This window comes from Tachyglossus aculeatus, chromosome 22, assembly GCF_015852505.1.
Source record: "Tachyglossus aculeatus isolate mTacAcu1 chromosome 22, mTacAcu1.pri, whole genome shotgun sequence".
Classification (NCBI taxonomy): Eukaryota; Metazoa; Chordata; class Mammalia; order Monotremata; family Tachyglossidae; genus Tachyglossus; species Tachyglossus aculeatus.
Window position 1 is genome coordinate 30,900,398 of NC_052087.1, and position 12,106 is coordinate 30,912,503.

A 12,106-nucleotide genomic window follows, 5' to 3' on the forward strand; every position below is an offset into this window, starting at 1 on the left:
AGAACGAGGTACAGCGAGGAGGTTAGTGGGAGAAGAGCAGAGGGTGCGGACTGGGCTGTAGAAGGAGAGAGGAGGGGGAGAAGTGATGGATAGCCTTGAAGCCGAGAGTGAGGAGTTTTTGCTTAATGTGTAGGTTGACAGGCAGCCATTGGAGATTTTTAAGGTGGGGAGTAACATGCCCAGAGCGTTTCTGCACAAGGATAATCCAGGCAGTAGAGTGAAGTATAGACTGAAGTGGGGAGAGACAGGAGGATGGGAGTTCAGAGAGGAAGCTGATGCAGTAATCCAGTCGGGATAGGATGAGAGATTGAACCAGCAAGGTAATGGTTCGGATGGAGAGGAAAGGGCTGATCTTGGCAATGTTGTGGAGGTGAGACCGGCAGGTTTTGGTGAAGGATTGGATGTGTGGGGTGAATGAGAAAGCAGAATCGAGGATGACACCATGGTTGTGGGCTTGTGGTACGGGAAGGATGGTAGTGCTGCCTACAGTGACGGGAAAGTCAAGGTGAGGGCAGGGTTTAGTAGGAAAGATAAAGAGTTCAGTCTTGGACATATTGAGCCTATGAATCAGAGGACCTGGGTTCTGTTCCCAGGTGACCTTGGACAAGTCACTTCACTTCTCTGTGCCTCAGTTACCTCATCTGTAAAATGGGGAGTAAATCTGTGAGCCATACAGGAATAGGGACTGTGTCCACCTGACAATCTTGTATCTACCCCAGCGTTTAGAACTGTGCCTGACGTACAAGGTTAACAAATACCATAAAATAAACAGAAACAAAACAAAAACTACCTTGATCTGAAGCAACAGATCTCTCCCCAAATCAGTTTCCACCTCTAAACCTGGGATTTTGCAAGACTAATCTCTGTTTGATGGAGACAGTTATAGCCAACACAAAAGTGGGATGTAGTCTAGTGTCCCTCAGTATCAAAAATTTGATCTTTAAAAGGACTTCAATTTGCTATTATTTTTATGGTATTTATTAAGCACTTTTTCTTGGCAAAGTACTGAGCTAAGCACAGGCTCAGATTTAGTCCCTGCCTCAGGATTCACATCCAGGAGTCTAGGGAACATCAAAGCTCAGCCTGATTTTGGTTAAAGAACAATTTAATCTCTTCAGGAAAGATCTAATCAGATGGAACATATGTGAATATGGGTTATCTGTGTTGTATCATAGGTGATCTCTGATCAAAAAGTGGTATTTATTGAGTGCACACTCATGCAGAGCACTGCTCTAAGCATTTGGGTGAGAGTACAACACAACAGAGTTGATAGACACAACCCATGCCCACCAGGAATTCACACTCTAGATGGAGAAATAGACATTAAGGTAAATTATGGATCTGTACCTAAGTGTTGGTGGAACTAGAAGGTAGGTGAATAAAGGGTACAAATCCAAGTGTGAGGGTGACACAGAAGGAAGAAAGAGTAGTGGAAATGAGGGATTTGTTGGAGAAGTTCAGAATTTTTTTCTACTCTCCAAGGGTGAGTATGTGACTAGCTGTTTTCAAGTATTACAAATTCCTTCCTCAATTCCTTCCTTCCCTCATTCCCTCCTTCCTTCCTTTCCTTCCTCCCTCCTTTGCTCCTTCTCTCCTTTCCTCCCCTCATTCCTTCCTTCCATCCTTCCCTCCTTCCTTCCTTCAATCCTATTTATTGAGAGCTTAATGTATGCATAGAACTGTACTTAATGCTTGGAAGAGAACAATATAACAGTAAACAGTCATATTCCCTGCCCACAATGAGTTTATTGTTTTTGAATTATTTTTTTCAATCTACTTTTCTTGTCCCACAAGTCCTAAGTATGAGAAATGGGGTATAGGGCATCTCAACTCAGCCCCTAGACTAATCCTTCTGAGTGTCAAGCTCCTGAAGTACGGTCCTAAACAAGAAACATGAAATTCTCAGAAGGTGGACCTTCTTTTTTTCTGTTCTATGCAAAAGGAGAATTTCTCCATCAAAACGAAATCTCCTTGGAGTCTTTGGGGTTCCCTAAGTTCCTTTGAATAGGAAGTAATGATCACTGATGACCAGCTATGTGTCAGGTTGATTCTTACCCTGTCCTGTTGATGATTTAGCTTGGTTACTGCTTGGCTAGCTGGTGACTCTATGTCGGGTGATCAGACCTGTTGATGCTCATTCATTAGTTTTTTTTTTTTTTTGGCTTTGCCACAGTTTGCAGCCTGAATCTCTTCTTCATTTTGAAGCATATGTAGGAAACTGCAGAATATCTTTTCTCACTTAAAACTCCTGTGTTACTGAACACTACAACAAAAATGGGATTGATATAAATTGAGGGGTATTTATTAGGGAAGAAGAAAGCAATTATTTTGCATCCATTTAATCATGCATTTTAGGCTTGTGAAGTTGGCGTGGAATGGGCCTAATTTTTCATTTCCTGAAAATTTCAGTCTTTAACATTTATTTCTACCTAAGCCAAGATTATTGGCTTGTTTGGGAAACATTTCTAACTCTGGAATTGGGATTCTTTTGGGACAAAATTCCCCAGGTTCATAAGACTTTACATCATTCATTTTAAATATGTCTGTGGTGATTGGGGATAACAGAGGGGATGTTTTCCCCAAAGATGCTGTTATAGCTTAGATTTTAGGCGTGAGGGGCAAGTATATAACTACAGTGTTTGCTTCTTTCTGTGATCAGGGGGAAAAGGATCTCAGATTATCACTTGCATTTGCTGAAAGAACTTTCTTTTCCAGCTTTCCAAAGAACCCCAAATTATCTCAGAAAGGAGCAGTGGAAAAGCTGAAAACCCATTCCTTGAAACAAGGTTAGCAGGTGAGATTTTCAAAGAACTAACTTTGCTAAAACGGGGACTTAAAAAAATGCATTTATCGGTTTTGAAAATGGTCTCTTTGTAGTTTAGTATGAGGCCCTAGAGAGAGGCAAAGAATACAAGAACCAAAGACACAATCCGTCAATCAATAGATGGTTTTTACCGAACACTTACTGTGTGCAGAGCACTGTACTAAATGCTTGGGAGAATACAGTGCAACAGAATTTTGGACACACTCCCTGCTCATTTCTTTGCAGTTGCATCATCAGCACAAAGTCTGTTGATGTATGTTTGAAATCATGAAAATGGCTGTTGAGGTCCTAGAGATACATTCTCCACTTACAACCCAAAAGTTCATAACAAAGGGAAAAATTGGAGAAATCAAATTCAGGCATGATTTTCTGCCGAGTTACATTCATTCATTCCTTCATTCAATCATATTTATTGGGCGTTTACTGTGTGCAGAGCACTGTTCTAAGCACTTGGGAAGTCATCGGCAACATATAGAGATGGTCCCTACCCAACAATGGGCTCACAGTCTAGAAGGGGGAGACAGACAACCAAGGAAAACATCATCTCCCTTCTCTCCTTCTACAGCCCAGCCTGTACCCTCCGCTCCTCTGCCGCTAATCTCCTCACCGTGCCTCGTTCTCGCCTGTCCCGCCATCAACCCCCGGCCCACGTCATCCCCCTGGCCTGGAATGCCCTCCCAATATCCGCCAAGCTAGCTCTCTTCCTCCCTTCAAGGCCCTGCTGAGAGCTCACCTCCTCCAGGAGGCCTTCCCAGACTGAGCCCCCTCCTTCCTCCCCCCCTCCTCCCCCTCTCCACCCCCGCCTTACCTCCTTCCCTTCCACACAGCACCTGTACATATGTTTGTATGTATTTATTAGTCTATTTAGTTATTTATTTTACTTGTACATATCTATTCTATTTATTTTATTTTGTTAATATGTTTTGTTTTGTTCTTTGTCTCCCACTGTTGGGTAGGGACCGTCTCTATATGTTGCCAACTTGTACTTCCCAAGCGCTTAGTACAGTGCTCTGCATACAGTTAGCACTCAATAAATATGACTGACTGATTGATTGATGTAGACAGTGTCAAATCGTCAGAACAAATATAATTAAAGCTATATGCACATCATTAACAAAATAAATAGAATAGTAAATATGTACAAGTAAAATAGAGTAATAAATCTGTAGAAATATATACAAGTGCTGCGGGGAGGCGAAGGAGGTAAGGTGAGGGGGATGGGGAGGAGGAGAGGAAAAAGGGAGCTCAGTCCAGGAAGGCTTCCTGGAGGAGGTGAGCTCTCAGTAGGGCTTTGAAGGGAGGAACAGAGCTAGCTTGGTGGATGTGTGGAGGGAGAGCATTCCAGGCCAGGGGAAGGACGTGGGCCAGGGGTCAACGGTGGGACAGGCAAGAACGAGGTACACTGAGGAGGTTAGCGGCAGAGGAGCTGAGGGTGAGGGCTGGGCTGTAAAAGGAGAGAAGGGAGGTGAGGTAGAAGGGAGCGAGGTGATGGACAGCCTTGAACCGGAGAGTGAGGAGTTTTTGCTTGATTCGTAGGTTGACAGGCAGCCATTGGAGATTTTTGAGGAGGGAAGTAGTATCCCCTGAGTGTTTCTGCACAAATCTAATCCAGGCAGCAGAGTGAAATATAGACTGAAGTGGGGAGAAACAGGAGGATGGGAGATCAGACAGGAGGCTGCTGCAGTAAGCCAGTCAGGATAGGGTGAGAGAATGAACCTGCAAGGTAGCAGTTTGGATGGAAAGGAAAGGGCAGATCTTGGCAATGTTGTGGAAGTGAGATGGGCAGGTTGTGGTGACAGATTGGATGTGTGGAGTGAATGAGAGAGTGGAGTCGAGGACAACACCAAGGTTGAGGGCTTGTGAGATGGGAAGGATGGTAGTGCCTACAGTGATGGGAAAGTCAGGGAGAGGGCAGGGTTTGGGAGGGAAGATAAGGAGTTCAGTCGTGGACATATTGAGTTTTAGATGGCAGGCAGACATCCAGATGGAGATATCCTGAAGTCAGGAGGAGATACGAGCCTGGAGGGAGGTAGACAGAGCAGGGGCAGAGATGTAGATTTGGGTGTCAAATCATGGGTAACTGACTCAGAATCTTTTGAACCTGGAATCACAAGTCCTGGAGAAGCTGATGGTTGCCTCTGCCACTGTTTCCAGTAACTACTCCAATGTCATCCCTTCCACCACACCTAGAAAGTCATTTGGACATTTTTGGTACAATAGAATATGTTTTAACTCTACTATTCATTTTTACACCATTTTCGTAAAACATAGATACTGTTATTTGAGATACACCAAACACTGAAATAAGGCCCACTTTATTGTGGTGTGTAGTGAACTGAATTACTCTCTTACCAAGCAGGGGTCTATAAACAGTACGTTTCTTTGGGTTTAGCTGATGGACTATAATGTAGTACTACATAAAAGCACTTTGCTCTCTTCCAACTCTCAGTGCATTGATTTACTTTTTCACTGGGATCAACACTGTCTTAGATTGTTTAGGAGACTGCAAAGTGAGTGGAAAGTAATATGGCACTAAACTCACAGTAGCATGGCCTGGGGGAAAAAGCTTGGGCCTGGGAGTCAGAGGTCCTGGGTTCTAATTCTGGTTGGTCCACTTACCGCTTTGTGACTTTAGGCAAGTCCCTTAATTTGTCTGTGCCTCAGGTTCTTCAATTGTAAGATGGGAATGAAATACCTCTTCTCCCTCCTACTTAGACTGGAAGCCCCATATAGGATGGGGACCATGTCCAACCTGATTAACTTCTGTCTACTCCAGTGTTTAGAACAGTGCTTGGCAAACAGTAAGTGCTTAACAAATACCATTGTTGTTATTATTATCATTATTATTGCCATTTTAATGAGGCATGATTTGCACCAGCCACAAATAGCAATACAGAAAGGGAGATCTGTTTGAATCTATATAGATGTCTAAGATGCACTTCAAGTTGCTTTGCCAGAGAATCATGGCACAATAATGAACGGTGGAGCTGTGGGAAAATTGCTATAATTTAGGATTCATTTCAGGCATTAAAATGACTCAAATGGATGGTATAATCCATATCAATGAAGATGAAAAGGAAGCAGACAGAAGGGCTGGAAATCTGGGGGAAGCATTTGGAATAAACAACTGATTTGCAGAATAAGTAAGTGGTGAAGGACATGGGGGTAGCCATGGCAATAGATAACTAAGACCTTTCATTCGTTCATTCAATCATATTTATTGAGCGCTTACTGTGTGCAGAGTACTGTACTAAGCGCTTGGGAAGTACAAGTTGGCAACATATAGAGACGGTCCCTACCCAACAACGGGCTCACAGTCTAGAAGGGGGAGACAGAGACCTTTATTTGGTTGTCATCTCCAGAGCATACACATCATCCATATTAATCCCATACATGGCACCATAATACTACATCTGAAAATATCCTGTGGGGCAGGCTCTTTGACACATTGGCATCGCGCTGCATTCTGGATTTCTCATTTTAGAAATCCAAGCTTTGAACCATGCACAGGTTTCAGAAGAACCTGAATGATAGTCGAGATCATGGGCGAAGCAGGTGGGTCACTTCTCTTGCCTATGAATTGCACTGTGACCCTCAAAAGAGCACTGTGACCTAGAAGCAGCATGGGCTTCTAGGCAGTGCATGGGCCTGGGACTCAAGAGGCTTTGGTTCAAGATGCAGCTTGGCAAGTCACTTCACTTGTTGGTGGCTTCAAGTTCCTCATCAGTTAAATGAGGATTAAATTTTTATTCTCCTTCCCTCTTAGACTGGGATTCCTCAGGTAGGACCAGGACTAGGGCCAATTTAATTATCTAGTATCAACCCCAGCGCCTGGCTCAGAATAAGCACTTCGTATCTTTCATTACTGTTGTTATTTTTATTAATATTACTAAAATTTGCCATCTTAAGCCAAAAGCCACTAGCAAAAATGCTTCCCTCATATTTCTACATTAAAGAAAAGCAGTTCTGCTTCCCCATGTAGATTTCTTGGTGGATTGGTAGAGCAGGGCCCCCAGTGTCTCTAAAGAGTTACAGCTCACATTTCCCTTTTTTCTGTTTCCTTTCAGATCATTTAAAAAGAGACTGTAAGGCTCAGAATGGAGTACGAAAATGCTTAAAATGTCGGGACTATAAATACTAATTCCTAGTTCTGGTTTTGACTTGGTGCAGAGCCTTGGGTCACCACAATTTTGTGCCTCAAAACTCGAGTGAATCTGAACAAATATGATTTTCATTTTATAAAAAATAGAAAGTGTCATACAAGCATACTAGGCTACAGGCCTCAAAAAATGATGGAGGGTGGAAAGCATGGAGTGAGTCACAGTAAGAGTGGTCAGAGATGCCTAATGGATCAACTAGAGATCCAGGCCCAAGGGATAAGTCTTTTCCAGGCCTTCAGGCTGCTCCCATACCCACCTTCTACCTCTTGGCTTTTTGCTACTTCTTTTGCTACTTCTCTGAAGGAAAATAATAATAACTATGCCATTTGCTAAGCACTCACTATGTGCCCGGCACTGTTCCAAGCACTGGGGTAGATACAAGATAAACAGGACTGGACACAGTCCCTGTCTCATGTAGGGCTCACAGTCATAATCCCCACTTTTACAGATGAAGGAACAAAGGCCCAGAGAAGTTAAATGACCTGCCCAAGGTCACACAGCACACAAGTGGTGCTTAGTACAATGCTCTGAACACAGTAAGCGCTCAATAAATGATTGAATGAAATGGCAGAGCCTGAATCAGAACCCATGACCCTCTGACTCTCAGGCCCCTGTGCTATTATTATTATTGCAGATGGGGGAATGGAAGCACGGGTTGTCTTCCTATACTCAGAAGATTACCAGTGCTTCAGAACTGGATTAAAAGCCGAGTTTACTTTATCATCCTGCTGTTTTAACCTATCTCTGCTTTTACTTGGCCCATTCTTGATCAAAACCAGTTTCCTCTCTGTTCTTCTACATTATAGGAAACTTAAGAACAGAACCCCATTAAGGTTATCTATCTTATAAGGAATGGGGTTTCGTTGGAGAATTTTATATTGGCACCTTTCTCCCTCACCTCTTGGCTTTTAGTGCTTACTGATTGCACAGGGATAGATCTAGCCAGATATGGAAGTTACTCGATCTGGGGCAGGGCTAGGGAACTGCCCAGTATTTTTCAAAGCCATGAAAGGAAACAACAGCTTGAATTGAGATTGTGTCTTACTTTCCCATTGTCTGTCTCTTTCACACATCTAAATTCTCAGTCGATGAGTCTGCACACCAGAGCATCCTTCAGAACGCCTTGGGAGGCTGAGGGATTCTCAGACTTTTATCCCCTGAACTCCTCTTCTTTCAGGAGAAAGAACTTCTCCTTGAGTTGAGTTGAGTTCTCTGCCCTCCACTACCCTCAACATCTCTGCCTCAGTTTCCTCATCTATGTTAAGAGGCTAATAAGAACTGCCTCACAAGCTGCTAGTTAGAATGGTTGTGAGGTACTTCATGGCTTTAAAAGGGTTATTTAAATTCTTAATAAGAACTCATCAGGCAATATTGTTCTCCTTCCTTTATACTGCAATCCTGCAGCCTCAGCAGGATGCAATAATAGCCACTTATATACCACTTTTCTCCAAGGAGCTCAAAGCGCTTTACAGACATTATCAAATTAATCCTCCCAACATCAGAAAGCTGTCTTTTTCCAGTTTTAGTGGCCAGAAGAGTAGATTGTGAGCCCAGCAGGGGACCTGGTCTGTGTCTGATCCAGTAATCTTGTCTCTACCCCAGAGTTTAGCACAGTACTTACCACTTAGTAAGGCTTACTAAACACCTCAGCTATCATAATGAGGTAGGCTAGGGAATGTGTCCAAAATTATGTTAGTCTGCAGTGTGCCAGGAACTGAGTTACTTGCTGCTTAAAATTATCAGACTTTGTTGTCTGCCTAACCTAGGAGTCTGTTATTTATAAGTGTGAGTTTTGCTCGACTACCTTCAGCCTGAATCCTGATAGATTAGCGTAGTCTTCTGTGGAGGTCAGAACTCAGCTTGATCTGATCTGACAAAGTCATAGCCTGTGTAACTTGGGATGTGACATGCAAACTACTCTGACTCACTGTGGAAAATGACCCTGGCAACACACCCTGCTGTGTGAACACATAACACTTTACAAAACACTTTCATTTATGCCTAGACAGTCTTAGGAAGGAAGTTCCCACTTACTTCCAAATCACTGATTTTTCAACATTGCCGAATGCTCATACTGCGCCCAGCACGGTCTCAAAGTGAGAATTAGAACCCAGGGCTCAGCATCACTGATGTCATCCATTTAATCGAACTGCAGTTTCCCAACCACTCTACTCTGTCCTCCAGAACACAGAGGAAGTGACACTTAACATTATAATAATAATAATATCCCACTGTAGTCATTCAATCAAATTTATTTAGTACTTACTACATGCAAAACACTGTACTAAGCACTTGAGATAGTACAGTATAGAAAGAGTACAATTGTACAATAAAAAGATTAATTTATCTTGGTATTCTAATTCAAGTATCTTCATTTTCTTGATCAACATGACCGTCAATTTTTTTCTATCAAAACAACAATTCTATCAGATGATGCAGAAGGGCTATTTGGCCCTGTGTATCTAAAAGAGCTCATTCTCTCCTGTATGCACAAAGAAGAAAAACCTTCCATTTTCTCTCTTAATCCCACCATAGGAACAGGCTGCAGTCCTGAACCTGCCCTGCTTACTATTGGGCTCTGCTCCCTTCGTGTTCATGAGGCAGAGGGCTCTCAGGGTGGTATTCCTGGTCTCCCTCCACACAGGTGTGCTCTAGCGATGGAGCTTCCTGATGCTTTCTCTGAACAACTGTGGGCCCCACTGACCCAGGAGAGCAGCAGGCACATACAAAGCTGCTCTTGCACAGAGGAATTAGGTTCATCCCTCTAATAATAATATTAATAATAATAACTGTGGAATATATCAAGTGCTTACTATGTGCCAAAGACTATTCGAGGCTCTGAAGTAAATACAAGATGATCAGGTCAGACACAGTTCTTGTCCCTCATGGGGCTTTAAGGCTTAGAGGAGGAAGAGCAATTCCTAATTTACAGTTGAGGAAACAGAGGCACAGAAAAGTTAATTTGAGTAGGTTGGCCTACTAGAAATGGCCTGGGTTTGAATCCAGGTTCTGCCCCTTGCCAACTATGTGACCTGGTGCTAGGAAAAATAGCAGTAATAATAATTGTTAATAACAATTAACAAATTATTTTTTAATTAATTATCATCTTAACATTATAATATACCATGTTACTAATAGATTGATGCATTTATGTACTACTAATATTTGTATTATACAAAATATATACTGTGATAACATTGGTTGATATTTTAGTATATAATCGATTATAATTATTAATAATAATTTGGTATTTGTTAAGCACTTCCTATGTACCAAGAACTGCACTAAATGTTGTGCAAGATCAGATTAGACCCAATATCTATCCCATATGGGGTTCATGGTCTAAATAGGTGGGAAAACAGATACTTAATCCCCATTTTACAGATGAGGTAATTGAGGCCCAGAGAAGTGAAGTGATTTTCCCAAGGTCACAGCAGACAAGTGAAAGAGCCAGGATTAGAAACCAGGTCCTTCTGACTTCCTCTCCTAGTTTTCCTGCCCGAGGCTTTGGCTCAGATGCCCTGACTGTATGGAAGAGGTACAAAGATGACCTTTCTAAACAGGAGGCAACCTTTAATTACAGTAACCCTTTATTAAATGAAATTGAAAAATACATACTAAAAAGATTCAGGATTCCGGACCCTTGACAACTGTGGGTTTTTTTCCCTCAGGAATGATGAGTCCGTCTACATTTCAATCAATGATGTTATTTCTATTGTACCATTCTAGGGAAATCAATCACCTCCTATGCACTTTGCCATTCAATAAATCCATGGAAAAGATAAACAATGTCACAGAATTTGAGCTCTTGGGATTTTCTCAGAATGTAGAAGTGCAGAAAGCATGTTTTGTGATATTTTTCCTCTTCTATGTCATCATCCTTCTGGGAAACATCCTCATCATGCTGACCATCTGTTTCGGAAAACTCTACAGGTCACCCATGTACTTCTTCCTCAACTATCTGTCTCTGGTAGATCTTTGCTACTCCTCCAGCACAGCCCCTAAGATGATCAGAGACCTGATCTCAGAAAGGAAAACCATCTCCTTTGAGGGGTGTATGATGCAACTTTTTGTTGTCCATTTCTTGGGTTGCACCGAGATCTTCCTCCTTACAGTGATGGCCTATGACCGTTATGTGGCCATCTGCAAACCACTCCATTACCTGAACATCATGAACCGGTCTGTGTGCAATAAAATGCTTGTGGGCACATGGGTTGGGGGCCTCATCCACTCCATAATTCAGTTGTCCCTGGTTGTCCCGCTGCCCTTCTGTGGCCCCAATGTGATCGATCACTATTTTTGCGACGTCCATCCCATGCTGAAACTCGTCTGTGCCAACGCCTATGTCGCCGGTGTTGTAGACACAGCCAATAGTGGGACGATCACTCTGGGGAGCTTTCTCATCTTACTTTTCTCATATACTGTCATACTGTGGTCCCTGAGACATCAGAGCAAAGAAGGACGGCGAAAAGCTCTCTCTACCTGTGGTTCTCACATTGTTGTGGTCATCATCTTCTTTGGTCCCTGTACCTTTATGTACATGAGACCAGACACCACCTTTTCGGGAGATAAAATGGTTGCCATATTTTATACCATCATCACCCCCATGTTAAACCCTCTGATCTACACTCTGAGGAATGCAGTGGTGAAGAATGCCATGAAGAAGTTGTGGAGTAGGAAAATTGTTTTGCAAAAATGAAGTACGAAGCCACATATTTGCATTTTGAAGGTGTAATTAGGCTTCAAACATCTGTTAGGTGCCTAGAGTTCAATTTACCTTACAAAGTCCTGCCCATACTTTGCAATAGTGATAACTGTGGTATTTGTTCCACACTTACTACGTGCTAGGTACCATACTAAGTGCTGGGGTGGATATGAGGAGATTGGGTTGGACACAGTCCCTGTCCCACATGGTGCTCACATTCTTAATCCCCATTTACAGATGAGGAAACTGAGGCACAAAAAAGTGAGGTGAGTTACCCAAGGTCACACAGAAGAATTTAGGGGGACTAGGGTGAGAACCCAAGTTCTTCTGACTCCAAGATCTGTACTCTAGCCACTACATCACACTGCTTCTCTAGCAATACCCCTCTTCTTCCTTCTTTCCTTCCTCACAATCTTC

General features: G+C 42.6%; 1 protein-coding gene across 1 annotated transcript; it reads left to right on the forward strand.

Annotated features, from left to right (window-relative positions):
• The first annotated feature begins 10,756 nt into the window (after nucleotides 1–10,756).
• LOC119943740 (olfactory receptor 4S2-like) lies at nucleotides 10,757–11,683 on the forward strand. Its single transcript, XM_038764889.1, has one exon. It carries the CDS (start codon nucleotides 10,757–10,759, stop codon nucleotides 11,681–11,683), a length of 927 nt encoding a protein of 308 aa, XP_038620817.1.
• The last annotated feature ends 423 nt before the right edge of the window (nucleotides 11,684–12,106 follow it).